The following is a 20,999-nucleotide window of genomic DNA, read 5'->3' on the forward strand; positions in this document are numbered from 1 at the left end:
TTATTCTCTCCCTAATTTTCTAAAATTTCATTTTACCTCTCCCCTGTCTCAGTTCCTTTATTCTTTTAGAGTGGAATTTTAATTTGTGCAAAGATATTATGTTTGTGTGTGTGTGTTCAACTTTCCTGTGCAAGAATGAAGTTTGATATTTACTCTCCTCATTCCCTCTTCAATGTTTTCCTATTATTTTCACCCACCTTACTCATGAGAAAAAGTAATTAACTCCCTATTTCTAACTCCTTTCATCTTGGTTTTCTTTCTTCTTCCCTTAGAACCAACGCAATGTAATAAAACCACACCCAAGTACTAAAACTGTTTTTCTTAATTCCATCTGTGACTTTTGAAAACAGTAGAAAGACATATGGAAAGATATATGTCTCTTCTATGTCCATTAGAATATTAACACTTTATGAACATTTAGCCCCCTCTAATTTTTTTTATTGTATTTGACTTTCCAAGTTTCATTTCTCCCTTATGTTTCCCTATTAAAGATTCACTCAAGCCCTAGTCCTGTTTATCAGAAATTTTTAAAAGTCTTTATTTATTAAAAATATATGGGGGGGGAGCAACTGGGTAGCTCAGTGGATTGAGAACCAGGCCTAGAAATGGGAGGTCCTGGATTGAAATCTGGCCTCAGACACTTCCTAGTTGTGTGACTCTGGGCAAGTCACTTAACCCCCATTGCCTAGTCCTTGCCATTCTTCTGCCTTGGAACCAATACACAGTATTGATTCCAAGATGGAAGGTAAGGATTTAAAAAAAATGTATGGGAAGGGGGACAGCACACCTAGGTGACTCACTCTCTTGGGAGTTGGGTCTAGAGATGAAAGGTCCTGGTTTCAAATCAGACCTCAAACACTTCCTAAGTGTATGACCTTGAACAAGTCACTTAATTCCCATTGCCTTCTAAGGCATAAGGTAAGCATTAAATATTTATATATATGCATATATAATTATATAGGTATATAAATGATTTCAAAGCTTTACAAAAAATACTATGTTAAGTATAAGGGCAAAATAAAATGCTTATTGGATAAAGGATATGAACAAATAATTCTCAGAGAACTACAAACTATTAACAGGTCTAAGGAAAATCCTCTAAACCACTAATATGAAGAGAAGTACAATTCTAAACAACTCTGAAATTTCTATTCAAACTCAGCTAGCTGAGCAAAAGAGAAAAAACTATGAGAATCACTGATTTTTGATGATTTAAAAAATGAAAGGCATAACAGTACATTCTTAGTAGAGGTATAATTTGATGTGACCTTTCTGGAAAGTAATTTTAGATTTGCATGGAAAGTTACTAAAATATCCATACCCCTTTGATTTAGATATTTCACTGCAATACATATATTCCCGAGGAGGTTAATAACAAAAATAAAGACTCCAATATGCGCCAAAATATTTATAGCAATTTTTTTGTGGTAACAAAGAAAATGAAATAAAGTAGATTCAGAAGTAGCTAAGAAAAATTGTGATACATTAATGTAACAGAGCATGTTGTAAGAAATGATGAATACAGAAGCATGAAAAGAGTTCTATGAACTGATAAAAAGTGAAGTGAGCAATACCAGGAAACCAATATATAAAATGGCTATTACAAGAGACAGAGAATAGCATCTGGTAGAATACTTTATTATTGTTATTTTCCCCCAAAAAAGTAAGCTTTTCAGAAAGCAATAAGAAAGCACAAGTGAATGAGGAAGAGGGGAATAAAATCATACCTGAAGAACAAATACTGTGGATGGATAGGTCAATCAACATGTATAAGCCTCTACTATACGCCAGTCAGAAAAAGCAAAAACAATTCTGTCCCTCAAGTTTAGATTCTCATATCCACAAGTAAGTGGATATATGAGGTTATATAATGAGGTGGTCTCCAAGGTTCCCTTTCATTCTGAAGCATTCTAAGATTGGATAACAAATTCTCATTATCTGAGATGGGTTCTGTCTATTTTGGTTCATTTACATAAAACATTTCATAGGTGAGAGTAGATTTCACTTTAAAACTATGGATGGACAAGTCTAAAAATGCCACAACAGCATCAATCCTCCAACAATTTCTAAGGATATCTCGAATGGCTTTCTATCCATTTGTTTTTATTTTAAAAGGAAAGAATAACTATCATTCTGAGAAACATATTTTCCCCACATTTGAAATATCACGCCACATATGTTCTAACTCCTGAGTGGCACACGGTTCCAAACTTATGTTTAGCCACATTTCCCAAATAGTCAGGGTAAGAATACAGAATAGGGAAAAAACAAAATACATATGGTTTTACTACACTTGTAGGAGATGCTATAAATGAACACACTAGATCTCTTCTAAACTGACATTTTATTCATTTTTTCACTACTAACACCAATAAAATATGTCATGTTAAAAATATTTTCTCTCAACTCATTATGGGGAGGCAGTGTTGTATGGTAGGATGAAACTCTGCCCCTGAAAACTTTTTCTCCAACCCAGCCTCAGTTATGACCCATGTAAGTTGGGGTCCATAGTTGTTATGCTCACTCAACCTTATTTCCTCCTCAGAAAACTAGTTCATGTTATTTCATAGGGCTGTTGTGAGGACCAAATTGATTTTCCATCTACTTGGTATAGATCCTGTATGCATGTAGCCATTTATATTCATGGTGTCTTCTTCATTACAAAAGAGGCTCTTTAAAGGGCAGGGACTATTTTGTCCATTTTTTTTTGCACATACTACATAGTAAGGTCTTAATAAATGCTTAAAGTTTTTTGAAAAACAATGTGCTATAGAAATGTGAGATATTGTCACTATATCCCATCCTGTTTAGATCTATTTTTTTAAACAGCCAAGAGGAGTGGGAAGATAATTCATATTATTCTTTACATATCATGGAAAAAGTCAGCAGGAATATCAAGATAAAAAAATAAGGAGAAAGGGAGAAACTTAGGTCTCTACACCACCATCCACACCTCATTACAGTCACTAATATGTTTGAACCCCAGGATTTAACACAAAACATCAGATTGTCTTTAAGAGAAACTTTCATCTCCCATATTAGTATTAGAAAAAATAATTGCTTTAATGATTTTGATTTTTGTAAAACCACGAATTTTATCTTAATCATTTCTTTTTCCTCTCCATTTCTGTGGAGGTTCTGCCTATAGGTTCATTCCTACCAGGACAATAACTCCTACTAAAAATAGCCCTGAGTTTTACAAAGGAGTTTTTACTCTAGGATATCCTATATAGTAGGAAGCATAAGCTTTATAATCTATATTTTAGAGATGAAGAAACTGAAGTTCAGAGAAGTATGTGTGATTTGCCTTGTCTGTACAACTATGATAAAACCAAGCTTTGGAAGAAAGTCTCTTCTGATTCCAAACTCAATGTCCTTTCCATTATATCGCATTAATTTTCATGAGCAGAAAGCAGAAAAACTGGCTTTGAGGATACTGCATATTGAGTAACATAATTCTGATAAGTTTATTACTTTAGGAATCAATCATAAAGTCCTTAAAGTTTGCAGCCCATAGTAATATGGTGGATATCTGCATAAATTCCATAAGGCCAATCTCATTGAAAATTACTTTTCTATTTTTTCTGTGTTTCAACTTCTCTGCTTCTATGAACAAATTCTTGCTGTATGAGTTGGAGGAGTTTGTATGAATATTATGCAAAGGAGGGTCTTTGATTCGCTTCTTAGAAATTAGTTGTTTCTAGGAAAACAATTAAGTGAATAGATGTTAATAGAAGTTTACAGAAAATTTCTTGGGGAAAAAATTAATTTCCAAGCTATATAAAGAACTGGTTAAACTTCATAATAGAGCCATTCCCCAGATTATAAATGGTCAAAATCTTTAAAAAGTCTATCCTTGGGAGGCAGAGTCAAAATGGCGGGTTAGAAGGAGCAGAAGTTAATACCTCTGAATACCATTCCTTATCGATCACAAACTGAATGCTCCTAGGGGACTGAAAAATCAAACCTAACAAGAAGACAGAGCCAAGAAACTCTCCTGCTGGACCCAATTAAAAAGGTACGCCACCCCAAAAGCCAGATTCTGAGAACACTCGGGTTTAAGGGGAAGGCAGGTTTAAGGAGTCCCAGGACACCTCCCCCCCACCCACCTAGAGCGCTGAGACTACAGCACCAGCGGGAACTTCTGGGCAGGCAAAGGTGCTGGTCTGGAAGGTGTACCTTTGCAGGCAGGGCTGTGCCAAGCTCAGATCATTGAACACATTTGGCAGGGAAGGAACTAGAGAGGGAACATATAGCTGGCAGCCTGGCCAGAGATATGGAGATCCTCCATATTACTCCAACCTTAAAGAACATGTTGGACTCAGAGCACACCCAGCCCAACCAAGCTGAACTTAATACCATTGAAAGATTTAGAACTCAGGGAAGTCTAGGCTACACAACCCTCCCTCATTGAATGTTGGACTTTAATCCAATGAAAAGACTCTAGAGGACAGGGAAGCTCAAACCTCCAACAACCCTCCCCCACAGACTGCACTGAGAGATCTTTTGTCAAAGCTCCAAGAGGTGAGACTGACAGAAGACCCCAAAACCAAACAAAAAATTAGAGGAGCAAGAGCACAGACAAATATGGGGAGCAAAGAAGGGGTGAATATGAGCAAACAACACAAAAAGAAGAAAGAAATTACAATAGATAGTTTCTATACGGCAAACAGAACAGAGGGGGAGGGATCAGCAAATGATAAATCAGAAATCCCAGAAAATTGGATACAGGCTTTAGAAGAACTCAAAATGCAATTCAAAACACAATTAAGAGAGGCTGAAGATAACTTTAACAGCAAGATAAGTCATCTGGAAACAGAAAACAGTGTCTTGAAAGCCAAAATTAATCAGCTGGAAAGTGAGGCAAAGGAGATGAAAGATGAGGTAAAGAGGATGAAAGATGACCTCCATAGAAAATCAGACCAGAAAGAGAAGGATGACCAAAAAAAAAAAACAGGAATGAAATCCAGTTTTTAAGAACCAGACTAAAACAACTAGAATAATGTGGCCTGACAAGTCAGCAGGACACTATAAAAATCAAAAGAATGAAAAACTTGAGGAAAATATGAAGCATCTCATTCACAAAACAGAGGATTTAGAAAATCGGTCGAGGAAAGACAGTTTAAGAATCATTGGTCTACCAGAAGACCATGACAAAAGAAAAAGCCTGGACACAATACTATAGGAAATTATTCAAGAAAACTGCTCTGATATTCTAGAACAAGAGGGAAAAGTGGAGATTGAAAGAATCCACAGATCACCTCCTGTACTCAATCCCCAACTGACAACAACCAGGAATGTTATAGCCAAATTCAAGAACTATCAGAGCAAAGAAAAGATATTACAAGCTGTCAAGAAGTCATTCAGATACCATGGAAACACAGTGAGGATAAGGCAGGATCTGGCTGCATTCACAGTGAAGGATTGAAAAGCATGGAATATGATATTCTGGAAAGCAAGGGAAAGAGGTCTACAACTAAGAATCAACTATCCAGCAAAACTGACTATATTCTTACAGGGGAAAGTATGGTCATTCAACAATATTGAAGAATTTCAAGAATTTGCAAAGAAAAGACCAGACCTGAACAGAAAATTTGACATCCAAGCACAGAACTCAAGAGAATCATCAAAGGGTAATTAAAAAAGAGGGAAAAAAGAAAAAAACAAAAACAAAAAATATTTAAGAGACTTAATAAGTTAAAATGATATGTATCCCTATAAAAAAGAGGTTATTGGTAACTCTTAAAAACTGTCATCACCTGGGAAGCTAGAAGAATTACAGTTAGAGGGAATGGTGACAAACTGTATAGGATGAAAGGACAAGACATAAATAGGTATATAGATATATGCATGCATAAATACATAATACATGTATGTATATATATATATATATACATATAAACTAGAGCTAAAAAAGAGAGGTTAATACTAAAAGAAATGGGAAAAGGAACAAATGGGGGGAAAATTCATATGTCACAAAGAAGCTCATGGTTGGAGGGGGGAGAACATCAATACACAGGAAGGGTAAAGAGGTTGGAGATAGGAAATACTCAACTCTTATGTGCTTTGAAATTGACACAAAGAGGGAAGAACAATCCAATCCATTGGGGCAGACAATAGATTAGTGCCCTACAGGGAAGTAGAAGGGTAATAAACAGACTGGTGGGGAGGGAAGCAGTACAAGGGAGAGGGAGAGAGTGGAGGGGTAATTTTAGAAAGACTATATGGAAAATAAGGGGGGAATAAGAAGGGAGGAGGGTAGAAAGTGAAGTAAAATAAGGGTGGGAACAAGGGAAATGATTAAAAACAAACATTGGTATAGAAGGAAATAGAAAGGAAGAAAAGGCAGGATCAGGAGAAGAAATCAAAATGCTGTGAAGTACACAGCAAGTTATCATAACTCTGAATGTGAATGGAATGAACACACCCATAAAGTTCAAGCGAATAGCAGAGTGGATTCGAATCCAAAACCCTACCATATGCTGTCTAAAGGAAACAAATATGAGGAAGGTAGACACACATAGGGTGAAAATAAGAGGATGGAGCCAAATCTATTGGGCATCAACAGATAAAAAGAAGGCAGGAGTAGCAGTCATGATATCTGACAAATCCAAAGTAAAAATAAATCTAGTTAAAAGAGATAGGAAAGGTAATTACATCCTGGCAAAAGGCAGTATAGTCCTGGCAAAAGGCAGTATAGACAATGAGGAAATATCTGTACTCAACATGTATGCACCAAATGGCATAGCATCCAAATTTTTAAAGGAGAAACTAGTGGAGCTCAAGGATGAAATAGACAGAGAAACTATACTAGTGTGAGACCTGAACCTTCCGCTATCCAAACTAGATAAATCAAACCAAAAAATAAATAAGAAAGAGGTAAGAGAACTGAACAAAATCTTAGAAAAATTAGAGTTAGTAGACATGTGGAGAAAAATAAATAGGTACAAAAAGGAATATATCTTCTTTTCAGCAACACATGGTACATTCACAAAAGTTGACCATGTATTAGGGCATAAAAACATTGCAAACAAGTGCAAAAGAGCAGAAATAATAAATGCAAACTTTTCAGATCATAATGCAAAGAAAATAATAATTAGTAAGGGTACATGGAGAGGTAAATCAAAAATTAATTGGAAATTAAACAATATGATTCTCAAAAACCGGTTAAAGAACAAATTGTAGAAACAATTAATAATTTCATTGAAGAAATTGACAATGATGAGACATCCTTTCAAAACCTATGGGATGCAGCCAAAGCAGTACTCAGGGGGAAATTCATATCCTTCAGTTCATAAATTAACAAATTAAGAAGGGCAGAGGTCAATAAACTGGGCATGCAAATTAAAAAACTAGAAAGCGACCAAATTAAAAATCCTCAGATGAAGACTGAATTAGAGATCTAAAAAATCAAAGGAGAAATTAATAAAATTGAAAGTCAAAGAACTATTGATTTAAGAAATAAGACTAGAAGCTGGTACTTTGAAAAAACAAATAAAGTAGGCAAAGTACTAGTCAGTCTAATTAAAAAAAGGAAAGAAAAAACTAAATTGACAGTAACCAAGATGAAAATAAAGAGAAAATTAAGGCAATCATTAAAAACTACTATGCCCAATTATATGGCAAAAAATGTGGCAATCTAGGTGATATGGATGAATACATACAAAAATATAAATTGCCTAGACTAACAGAGGAAGAAAGAAATTTCTTAAACAATCCCCTCTCAGTAAAAGAAATTGAATAACCCATAAAAGAATGCCCTAAGAAAAAATCCCCATGTCCAGATGGATTCACAAATGAATTCTATCAAACATTCAAAGAACAACTAATCCCAATATTATACAAACTATATGACAGAATAACCCAAGAAGGGATTCTACCAAATTCTTTTTATGACACAAACATGGTACTGATTCCAAAGCCAGGCAGGTTAAAAACAGAGAAAGAAAACTATAGGCCAATCTCCCTAATGAATATAGATGCAAAAATCTTAAATGGGATACTAGTAAAAAGACTCCAGCAAGACATTGCAAGGGTTATCCCCAATGATCAGATATGACTCATACCAGGAATGCAAGGATGGTTCAATATTAGGAAAACCATCCACATAATTGACCATATTAACAAGCAAACCGACAAAAATCACTTGATTATCTCAATAGATGCAGAAAAAGCCTTTGATAAAATACAACACCCATTCCTATTGAAAACACTAGAAACTATAGGAATAGAAGGGCCTTTACTAAAAATAATAAACAGTATCTATCTAAAACCATCAGCAAAAATCATATGTAATGGGGATAAACTCAAAGCCTTCCCAATACGATCAGGAATAAAGGAAGGATGCCCATTATCACCTTTATTATTTAATATTGTACTAGAAACACTAGCAGTAGCAATTAGAGAAGAAAAATAAATTGAAGGTATTAAAATTGGCAATGAGGAGGCCAAGCTGTCACTCTTTGCAGATGTTATGATGATTTACTTAAAGAATCCTAGAGATTCAACCAAAAAGCTAGTTGAAATAATCAACAACTTTAGCAAAGTTGCAGGATACAAAATAAACCCACATAAGTCATCAGCATTTCTATATATCCCAAACCCAGTTCAGCAGCAAGAATTAGAAAGAGAAATTCCATTTAAAGTAACCCGAGACAATATAAAATACTTTGGAATCTATCTGCCGAGACAAACACAGGAACTATATGAACACAACTACAAAACACTCTCAACACAATTAAAACTAGATCTAAACAATTGGAAAAACATTGATTGCTCATGGGTGGGACGAGCTAACATAATAAAAATGACCATCCTACCCAAACTTATCTGTCTATTTAGTGCCATACCCATTGAACTTCCAAAAAACTTTTTTACTGAATTAGAGAAAACCATAACAAAGTTCATTTGGAAGAACAAAGGATTAAGGATATCCAGGGAAATAATGAAAAAAAAATACAAAGGAAGGGGTCCTTGCAGTCCTATATCTCAAACTATATTACAAAGCAGTGGTCATCAAAACAATTTGGTACTGGCTAAGAGACAGAAAGGAGGATCAGTGGAATAGACTTGGTTGGAGTTAATGATCTCAGTAAGACAGTCTATGAGGAACCCAAAGACCCCAGTTTTTGGAACAAAAATCCACTATTTGATAAAAATTGCTGGGAAAATTGAAAGACAATGTGGAAGAGATTAAGTTTGGATCAACAGCTCACACCCTACATCAAGATAAACTCAGAATGGGTGAATGACTTGAAGGAAGTAAAAGAAGGATAAAGAAGGAAACTATTAGTAAATTAGGTGAACACAGAATAGTATACTTGTCAGATCTTTGGGAAAGGAAAGACTTGAAAACCAAGGAAGAGATAGAAAAACCAACAAAATTTAAAATCAATCATTTTGATTACATCAAATTAAAAAAAAAATTTGTACAAACAAAACCAATGCATCCAAAATTAGAATGGAAGCAACAAATTGGGAAACAAGCTTCATTACAAAAACCTCTAACAAAGGCCTAATTACTCAAATTTATAAAGAGATAAACCAGTTGTACAAAAAACCAAGCCATTCTCCAAGAAAAAAAAAATTGGCAAGGGACATGAATAAGCAATTTTCAGTTAAAGAAATCAAAACTATTAATAAGCACATGACAATTGTTCTAAATCTCTTATAATCAAAGAAATGCAAATCAAAACAACTCTGAGGTATTGCCTCCACCTAGCAGATTGGCTAATATGACAGCAAAGGAAAGTAATGAATGCTGGAGGGGATTGGCAAAGTTGGGACATTAATGCATTGCTGGTGGAGTTGTGAATTGATCTAAACATTCTGGAGGGCAATTTGGAACTATGCCCAAAGGGAACTAAAAGACGGTCTGTACTTTTATCCAGCTACAGCACTGCTGGGTTTAACCCTAAAGAGATAATAAGGAAAAAGCCAGGTACAAAAATATTCATAGCTGCACTCTTTGTGGTAGCAAAAAAAAAAAGGAAAATGAGGGGATCCCCTTCAATTGGGGAATGGCTGAACAAATTGTGGTATATGTTGTGATGGAATACTATTGTGCTAAAAGGAATGATGAACTGGAGGAATTCCACGGGGAGTGGAACAACCTCTAGGAATTGATGCAGAGTGAGAGGAGCAGAACCAGGTAAACATTGTACACAGAGACTGATACTTTGTGGTAGAATTGAATGTAATGGACTTCTCCATTAGTGACATTGCAGTGACCCTGAACAACCTGGAGGAACCTAGGAGAAAAACCACTTTCCACATCCAGAGGAAACACTGTGGGATTAAAAACACCAAAGAAAAAGAACTGCTGGAATACATGGGTTGAAGGGATATGGCTGGGGATGTAAGCTCTAAATGAATATTGTAGTGCAAACCACAACATGGAAATAGGTTCCGATCAAGGAAACAAGTAGTGCCCAATGAAATTGTGCATTGGCTGCGGGAAGAGTAGGTGGAGGTGAGGGAGGAAAATAATGTGATTATCGTAACTAAGGAATAATGTTCTAAATTGAGTTTATTGTTCTAAATTGTTCTAAATTGAGTCTAAATAAAGTTATTTAAATGGGAATATAGTCTTTCCTTATAAAAATATGTCCAAGCTATGATTAATCACATTTTAAATGTTCCAAATTACTCACAATTAGATAAATATAAATTCAAATAACTGTGATATATTATTTCTTGCCTGTCAGACTTGCCAAGGTAATGAAAAAGGAAAAAAGGTAAATATGATAGGAGGGAATATTTTTTAAAGGTACATTAATATAGAATTGATGGGGCTGTGGAATTGTGCAGCCATTCTGGAAAACAATTTGTAATTATGTCGCCCACCCCAAACACTAAACAATGATTTTGACCTAGTAATACCTCTTATACACCATTCAGTGGTAAAGATTTAAAACTATATTAGTCAGATTTGATAAATTCAAAAGCAGTCAATCTCTTGTTAACTGAAGTAATCTTTGCTCTCTGAAGTAATCTCTACTCCAGTTTGTTAGTTATAGACCGGTTTATCATCCATCCAAAGATATTTACTATTTTTCCTCATTTTGGAAAAAGAAGAATTACTTTTTCTACAGTTGCCTTAGGGTGATGTGCCCTCATCAAATTAGACATTTATAATGAGTGCTTAAAATAGTGTCTAAAACATGTTAGACAATATAGAAATTCTTCCTCCCTTTGGCCCTTTCCTATATTGTATGAGTTATGGTAGAGATACAAGTTGATTCCATTAGTATTCATTTTATTCTTCCCACTATGAATGTTGTGACTCAAAATTGCAAAAGTTGCTGGCTCTAAATATGATCTTCCCATTGGAGTTGACTTCAATATGCCAATAAGTCTCTAAATGCAGGAACCTATAGCTTTTATATGATATCTTTATATGTCTTGCTTACTGAAGACAAAGAGGTTTGTGTCACCTTTATCTACTACTTCTATTTGACTTATGGTTTCAAGTTCACAGCCTTCACTCTCTATTGTCCCTTGACATAAACTATGAATTTTATGCTTGTTGAATCCAAATAGCATTTTGGTATAATTGGGTGATTTCACTAAATGAAGGAGAACTTTTTAATGTGCTTTTTAGGGGAGCCATTTAACTTGATGATATCCACGTACATCTAATGATTGATAAGTAAACCTAGACTCTATCTCTAACTTGGAAGTCATACTCACTTCTACTTAGGCAAAATATATGTGAAGCCTAAGCCTAAGCCTCCTTAGCTTAAGTTGTTCCCTAAAAAGACTCCATGGTTTTAAAAATTATTTTGAGAATTATTTTATTGTTAAAATGTTTTAAAGATGCTTTCCATGTGGACATCAAATACTCTGGCCATCTTGGTATACTGGTGTCTATTTAAATATTAATAGGACATGTACCTCCAATTCATCAATCAATTACTAAATCATATTCATAAACTGAGAATTCCCCATTTGGTTTATATTTTTGAATATGTTTATACTCTTTTTCATTATTTTATTTTGTTAAAGTTTAGATTTCCTGTCTTGGCAATCATGTACATTCAAAGTAAATTTATTTATTCATATAAAGAAACAATTTGTGTGTGTTCCAAATGAATAAGCTAGAAACATTTTCATAATTTCTTATGAATAATGACGAGCTGCACTCTTACCCTAGTGTGGGTCCGGATATGCATCTTCAATCCATCATTTTTGCTAAAAGCTTTATCACAGTAAGGACACTGGTATGGGCGCTCACCTACAAGGAAAAGAAACCAGATTTAGTTTAAAAAATGGGGATACCAAGCCATCTTACCATTACTCAGTGGTCTGTTACTGGGGACATAAGATACTGCTAGGACCCTAAGAACATGTCACTCTCAGGATGATAATAATCTCTTCGTACAGACATACACGTTTTCCCTTTTCTTGGCTTTTTTGAGGAAGCCTGATAGAGAACCGGGTCTAATGTCCTGGGATCAATTAGAGGGAATAATGGCATCTACCTTGCAGGATTGTTGTGAGGATAAATAAGATTTTTTCTAAAAAGCACTTGGCTCAGTGCCTGGAATTACAAAAGTGATTATTTCCTTCTCCTTCCATATTTAGTTTGTTTGTTTGTGGGGAGGGGGAGCTGTGCTAAGGAAGTTGAAAGGGGAGAAAGTAGAGGAAGGAAGGAAGAAAAGGAGGGAGGAAAGAACAAAGGAAAGAAGGAAGGAAGGAAGGAAGAAAAATAGATAATGAAGTATATTTTTAGTATAAATAAAAGCATAGAAAGAATAGCAGAAGGAATCACAGAGAGTTTTGTTAATAACATGTCAAATTTCTAATAAATTTAAGAAGAAAAACAAACAATAATAGATACCTGCAGTTTCATGAATAATCCTTTTTCAGACCTCCTCTTTATAAGACAGCAGTCATTTCCACTGGTGTTAAGTTTAGAATTTTAAAAAATTAAGAGACATTAATTATATAGGGACAGTAAATACAGGAAACAAGTAGGAAACTCAGTGAAAAAAGAGCCAGATCTAAAGATGAGAGGTTCTGGGATCAAATCTGGTTTCAGATACTTCTTACCCTGTGTGACCCTGGGCAAGTCACTTAACCCCGATTGTCTAGCCCTTTCCACTTTTTTTACTTTGGAATTCATTTCAATTCTAAGACTAACGGTAAGAATTAAAAAAAAAGAACAATATAAATATATAAATACCTATTATATCTACATATACATTAATATATATATATATATATGTATCAAAAGCTGTAAAGATAGTTTAGTAACATATCTGAATACAATTGAGCAATGGCTCCATAACTTACAAATTTTTTTTTCCTAATTACTTTGTTTGCTAGGTGGCACAAGTATTATCATTCCCATTTGTAGATGAAAAAACCAGAGTTCACAAAAGATAAATGACTTGTCCAGGTTCTCAAGGATTTCTAATTTTAAGGTCAGTCCTTCTTCCATACTTCACCATAAATATATTTACAAAGGCTGATCCTTATACAAATTTATATTAAACTGGACCTTGAAAACTATAAATTCACTTTACTATTTACAACTTTTAGGAAGCTGTAGGGACCTAAGGATTTGAGTTCCCAAGAAATTTAGATTGTCTCATGCCCAGGATCACAATCCTAGAAACCTCATATTATAGGTGTCATTGATCCCTGCAAGACCACATATTTGTTTTTCTTCTCATTCATTTCTTTTATTTTTATTTATTATTTATTTATTATTTTTTTATAAACCCTTACCTTCTGTTTTAGAGTCAATACTGTGTATTGGCTCCAAGGCAGAAGAGTGGTAAGGGTTAGGCAATGGGGGTCAAGTGACTTGCCCAGGGTAACACAGCTGGGAAGTATCTGAGGTCAGATTTAAACCTAAGACCTCCCATCTCTAGGCCTGACTCTCAATCCACTGAGGCACCCAGCTGCCCCCTTCTCATTCATTTCTGAGAGAATATATAACCCCACATCCCAATTCCTAGTCATTCCCCAATTAACTCAAGACCCTCCTCACAAGGGGCTTTTGTTCCTCTTTCTGGCCTCCTTCTGGCCCCCAGGGATGTAATTCAGTTCACTCCCTCCATTCATGGTCTTGTTACTCTCCTTTCATTTCCTAAAAAAGGGTACCAGACTGAATTTAGCTAATCTAAGCCCTCCTATGGTTTGAGGAAGACAATCTATCTTTTTAATGTAATGAAGGCTCAGCTTGTGTCTATAAGGGATGCAAAATTTGAAGGCAGGATTTGAGATAAGAATTTTAATTTTAAAGTATTTTTCTTTTGCTGAACTTGGTAGAAACAATTCAAGGAGCTAACTCCTGGACCACTCAGGAAATGAAAAGGGAATCTCATATTCACATTTAGTCTGAATTTTTTCCCTCTATATTCTATCATCAAGTGAGACTCCATTAGTAGTAGTCTCTTGGTGACTGAGAATGACTATTGTCTTTGTGCATTATCATCTATTGATGTACCCTCATGTGGCTTTGTAGTCCAAAGGCTGAGGCGCACAGTTTGAGGCACATGGGGCCTGGGATGCCAGTTGTTACGGGAGGTGCGGCTGTGGCCTGGTGTCGGCGTTCACGCGCAGCGGCAAGACGTCGACGTCGCTCATCTTCAAAGATGGCGGCGGCCTGGTGAATGTGGGCTCGCCAGCTGCTTCTGTCAGAGGCAGCGAGTTCCAGTTGCTTTGGTGTCATGCCAGCCCACTTCAAGTTGGACTTTAGCTGATCCTTGAATCTTTTCTTTGGCCGGCCTTGTTTCCTGAGTCCAGCCGACAGTTCACCATAGAATATCTGTCTTGGTATTCGCTGTGGGTCCATGCGGATGACGTGTCCAGACCATCGTAGCTGGGTTTTGAGGACCAGGACTTCGATGCTGGTGGAGTTGGATCTGTCGAGGACTTCCTGATGATTCTGTCCTGCCATCGGATCCTCATGATTGACCGGAGAGAGTGTTGGTGGAATTGCTCCAGCTGTTTCATGTGCTTCCGGTACAGTGTCCATGTCTTACACCGTACAGGAGCGAGCTGAGGACCCTGCGTTGTACACTTTGAGCTTCGTCGCAGTGCTTACACCGCTGTGTTGGAGGACTTTGCAGCTCAGCCGCCCGAGTGCCTGGCTGGCCTTTTGGATCCTGGCATTGATCTCGTGGTCTAGGGACCCGTCGTTGGCGATGGTGCTGCCCAGGTACTTGAAAGTGTTGATGTTAGAAAGCTGCGTGCCATCGAATGTAATGCACGGCTGGTTCGTTGGCCTCCCTGGTGCAGGTTGGAACAGCACCTCTGTTGTGCTGAGGCTGATAGTCAGGCCAAACAGTTTTGTTGCGGTGGAGAACCTGTCCACAATGGTTTGGAGATGATTTTCTTGGTGGGCCATGAGAGCACAGTCATCTGCAAAGAGAGCTTCCAGGATGAGTCTCTCTGTTGTCTTTGTTTTTGCAGTCAGGCAGCGAAGGTCGAATAGTGAGCCATAAGTCTAACATGGGTAGGACAAAAAGCAAAGGTCTCCCCACATACACCTTGAAATTATTTTCTCCCTAGTTATGCTCCATATACCTTTCATATAATTTTGTTTTTTCTATCACTGGCACAGCTTAGAAACAAGATCTGATCTGATCTGCTAAATAGCTAGTTTGTGCAAGAGTATTTAAACCATCATCTATTGTATTTAACATGTAGGTTAAAACTCATTAATATAGTCAATCAACAAGAATTTATTAATCAATTGTTTATCAAGTTCTCTACTAGGCAATAGTGTTACAAAGAAAGGCAAAAACAGTCTCTGACTTCAAGGAGAATGGGGGGGCAACATATAATGGGGAATATCAATAAATGACGAAAACAACATGTAAATAATCCTGAGGGCTAAGGACTTACATAGACTTAGGTGATGTTATTTGAAAATATTATGTCTTTGATCATGTCATTACTGTTATATTTTAGACCTGTTATGTTCCTGCTCAAAAATCTTCAGTGGTTCTCTACTGCCTACTTTATTATACCCAAGGCTTTGACAAAGCATTCAAAGCCTCCTAGAAATTAGTCCTAATCTGCCTTTTTTCAAACTGATCTTCTACTACTCTTCTACACATATAATAGGGCAGTGGCTCTTAAAATATGATCTGAAGATCCCAGAGGTTCTTCAAGACCCTTTTAGGGATTCTACAAGACCAAAATTATTTTTATAATAATACTAAGACATTTTAATTTCTAACAAGGTAAATACTGATAGACACAATCCACATAAACATAAGCTTTGGGGGGGATTCTCCATACTTTTTGTGTCCTGATACACCAAATTTTAAGAACTCCTAACTAAAGGAAGAGTGAAAACTAGTATATTCTGAAACTAATTCATCTACTCTCAATATTCATAGGGCCCTGAACAGGTTCCTTGCTTATTTATTTTTTTATTACTTTGTCCCTGCTTTTCCCTTTACCTTCCCCCCCCCCCCCAGTGTATCAGTAGACATCCTATCCTTTATTAAAACTAAAATGCTAACTCTTTGCATAGAGGCTTTTTTAATTCATACCTCTCCCCAGACCTTGATAAAATCTGTCCTTTCTCTGAACCCCTGGTCAGACTTTATGACTCTCTTATTACACTTATCACATTCTGCTTTGCTATATTTGTGACCTCATCTTCTTCTCTTCTTTCAATTCTCTTTTGGAGAGAAAAGGAAAACCTCATTTTCCTATACTGCTGTACAGAATACTACAAACAACAAGTAGTATCAAATAAATGTGTTGAATTCAATTTACTATCAGTAATGCTATAGGACTAAATATACACATTAATTCAATAAGTATTTACTACGTACCTGCCTTTGGCTCAGCACCAAGGCTAGTTTCTGAGTCAGCTATGAAGGAGACTGACAGCTTTATTGCTTGCCTCAGACACTTGGATGATGAGCATTTTTACATGGAATTTAGAAATGAAAGAAATTCCATTTGAACTAGGATATCATCAAAGAATTTCAGAGCTGGAAGGAACCTAAAAGATGAACTAATTCAATCTCCTCATATTATTAGAGGAGAAAACAAGTTATGAAGATAATTCAGTGACAGTAAATTCTCAATAAAATAAGGTATAACTAATATTAAATTGTAAGTAATACCACTAAATCATCTCTACTTAATAGTGGAGTGTCACATAAAAAAATAGCTTGGGGCTTCTTTTCTTTTCTTCCTTCTTATATTCTGCTAGAGCATACATTAAAAAGAACTTATGTCACAGGATATAAACAAGATATTTTTAGATGAAAAAAATAAAAGCCATCAATAATCATATTAAAGAATGGTCTAAATCACTCTTGATTAGAGAAATGCAAATTAAGAAAATGTTGATGTACCACTTCATACCTAGAAGATTGGCCAATATGTCAGCAAAGGAAAGTGGTAAATGTTGGAGGAGATGTGGCAAAATTGGGACACTAATGCATTGTTGGTAGAATTGTGAACTGATCCAACCATTCTGAAGGGCAATTTGGAACTATACTCCTGTGCATACTCTTTGATTCAGTAATACCACTACTAGGTCTGTATCCCAAAGACATAAAAAAGGTAAAAGGACCTACTTGCACAAAAAATATTTAAAGCTGTTCTTTTTGTGATGCCAAGGAAATGGAAATTGAGGGGATATCCATCAATTGGGAAATGGATGAACAAAATGTGGTACATGTTGGTGAGGGAATACTGTTGTGCTATAAGAAATGATAAGCAAGATGACTTCAGAAAAGGCTGGAAAGAGCTGCAGAAATAGATGTAGAATGAAATAAGCAGAACTAGGAGAAAATTGCACATAATAAGAGCAATATCAGATAATAATTATCTGTGAAATCTTGGCCATTCTCAGCAATACCCTGATCTGGGATAATCCTGAAAGACTTCTGATGGGGAATGCTACCCATCTCCAGAGAAAGAATTATTGGAATCATCTTTCATGTCAGTATTTTCGGGGTTTGGGGGGATTTTGGTTATGTATGAGTGTCTTCTTAAAACAATGATAAATATGGAAGTAAGTTTTCCACAACTATAAAATGGGGAAAAAAGGATTTATTTTGATATGCCTGTTAAATGGCAAATGGAAACTCATGTGATTTAAAATTTGTCACATGTATAACCCAAGCACATAGATTTCATTCATTTTAGTGATGTGATTATAATCATTATTCCTACTAAAAATGAAGGATGAGGTCTAATTTCACATGTCTCCTGAGTTAATATTAGAAAAAACAGATTAATATATTATTTTAATAGATCAATTAAAATTAGAATAAGTATTTAATCATAAAATTTTAGCTAGAGCATCAGAATAGTATACTGCATAGGATTAGTTTATTATTATTAACAATTAATATTAATTTATTATTGGGCTGAAAGAAATAATGAACTAGAAGAATTCCATGTGTCCTGGAAAGACCTCCAGAAACTGATGCAGAGCAAAAAGAACAGAACCAGGACAACATTGGACACAGAGATGGATACACTGTGGCATAATCAAACATAATAGACTTCTGTACTAGCAGCAATGCAATGATCCAGGACAATCCAGAAGAAATTATGAGAAATAATGATATACACATTCAGAGAAAAAACTGTAGGAGCAGAAATGTAGGAGAAAAACATATGATTGATCACGTGGTTCAATGGGGATATGATATAATATTAATATATTAACAAGAAGATCTTGGTTCAAATCCTGCCTTTCACATTTATAAATTATATGATTCTCAACAATTCTCTTGGCTTATCTTTCCACATCTGTAAAATGAGGAATTTGGACTGGTGAACTATAAATAAATGATCCTATTAAATGGTCAAGAAAGAACTTTAAAATTTTCTATCCTTGCTTTACAAAAATTTTAAATACACTTTTCAGTTTTGTTAAGTATTTTCCAAATATGTTTAAAACATTTTAATATTTTAAAAAAATTCAATTTTCAAATTCTCTCCTTGGTCTCACCTTTGATAGGCAAAAAATATGATATTAATGTCTGTGAAGTCATGTAAAATATACTTCCATAGTAGTCATGTTGAAATTTAAGAAAAGTTTAGATTGAAATGGCCCCTATTCCCTCTAAAAACAAATAGAAAATTCACAGTTTTACTACAAAATCTTACATAAGTTCCTTTTCCAGTCTTCTTGTGCTTTACTTTTTCTGCTCTCTGTTCAAATCCAACTGGTCTCTTCCCCCCCACATCTCCAATTCCAAGTGTTTTCCCTGGCTGTCACTCATTCCTAAATGCTTTCCATCCTTATCTCTGGCTCTTTACCTTCCTGATCACCTTCACATCCCAACAACAATCACATCTTCTACAGGAAGCCTTTCCAGGCATCTTTACTTTTACTGCTTTTCTTCAGAGGCTATCTCCAATAAGTATCTTGTTTCTGTATAATTGTTGAAACCTTTCTTCCACAATGGACAATGATTTTCTTTTTTTCCTTTAGAATATTTTTCCAAGATTACATGATTCATTATTTCCCACCCCCTTTCACTCTCCCCTCCCAGAGCTCACAAGCAATTCCACTGGGTTATACATGTATGATTGTTCAAAACCTAATTCCATGTTATTCATATTTGCAGTAGAGTGATCTTTTAACATTAAAATCCTAATCATATCCCCATCAAACCATGTGATCAATCATATGTTTTTCTTCTGCATTTCTGCTCCCACAATTCTTTCTCTGGATGTGGATAGTGTTCTTTTTCATAATTTCCTCTGGATTGTCCTCATTGCATTGATGCTAATAGAGAAGTCCATTACGTTCGATTGTGCCACAGTGTTTCAGTCTCTGTGTACAAGGTTCTCCTGGTTCTGCTCCTTTTCCTCTGCATCAATTTCTGGAGGTCCTTCCAGTTCACATGGAATTCTTCCAGTTCATTATTCCTTTCAGCATAATAATATTCCATCACCATCGGATACAACAATTTCTTCAGTCATTCCCCAATCAGTGGACACTCCCTGATTTTCCAATTTTTGCCACCACAAAGCATGGCTACAAATATTTTTGTTCATGTCTTTTTTCCTTATGATCTCTTTGGGGTACAAACCCAGCAATGCTATGGCTGTGTCAGAGAGTGGACATTCTTTTAAAGCCCTTTGCACATAGTTCCAAATCGCCCTCCAGAATGGTTGGACCAATTCCCAACTCCACCAGCAGTGAATTAGTGTCACAATTTTGCCATATCTCTCCAACATTTATCACTTTCCTTTGCTGTCATATTGACCAGTCTGTTAGGTTTAAAGTATTATTTCACCATTGTTTTCATTCTCATTTCTCTAATAAAGGGGGATTTAGAACACTTTTCCATGTGCTTATTGATAGTTTTGATTTCATTATGTGAAAACTGCCTGTTGATTGGATAATGATTTTCTTGAGAGCATGAGTTGGTTTTGTTTTTTGCCTTTCTTTGTGTGTCCCAACACTTAACACAAAGCTTGTTACGTTACTGGGGCTCAAAAATGCTATTTAACTGAATAACTGGCTGAAAAAAAGGAACAAATAGGAGAAGATTTTAGTTCAGGTGAGAATTGACATGGGCCTGATATCAGGTGCTGGCATTTTTGTTGCATGGTGTCAGAGATGTGAGATATTATGAAATAGAAACAAGATTTGTAAATGGATTGGATATGTGAGATGAGTGAATGACAGAAATATCAATATAATAGAAATCAAGTATGACACCAAGGCTGTGGGTCTGGGTTCCGGGAAAATAGTGGCATCCTCAACAATAAGAACTAAATTGGGACGAAGGGTATTTAAAGCACAAAGATGTGGTACACTTAGACAAGTTAAGTAACTTTCCCCAGGCTGCAGCTAGCAATTCCTTAACACATCACCTGGCACACAGTAAGCACTGAATGACTGGTCTTACAGTTAACTGCATAATTGTAAAGATATCATATGATATATTTTTTTAAAAACTGGGAATATCTGCCTCTCAGACTTTTCTAAAGTATCAACTAACATTTGTATAGATAATCCTTATAAAGATTTTGTAGGGGTGGAA

The 20,999-nt window shown here is 35.7% G+C and overlaps 1 protein-coding gene across 2 annotated transcripts in view; it reads right to left on the reverse strand.

The window, feature by feature from the left end:
• The window catches only part of PRDM5 (PR/SET domain 5), a 281,441-nt gene that overhangs the window by 57,032 nt on the left and 203,410 nt on the right, over positions 1 to 20,999 (reverse strand). For both annotated transcript variants that reach the window (XM_056803499.1, XM_007495542.2), the window contains one exon: positions 12,150 to 12,235. In XM_056803499.1, coding sequence (XP_056659477.1) covers positions 12,150 to 12,235 — 86 coding nt within the window. The remainder of the gene's footprint in view (positions 1 to 12,149; positions 12,236 to 20,999) is intronic.

Source organism: Monodelphis domestica, chromosome 6, assembly GCF_027887165.1.
Source record: "Monodelphis domestica isolate mMonDom1 chromosome 6, mMonDom1.pri, whole genome shotgun sequence".
Taxonomy (NCBI): Eukaryota; Metazoa; Chordata; class Mammalia; order Didelphimorphia; family Didelphidae; genus Monodelphis; species Monodelphis domestica.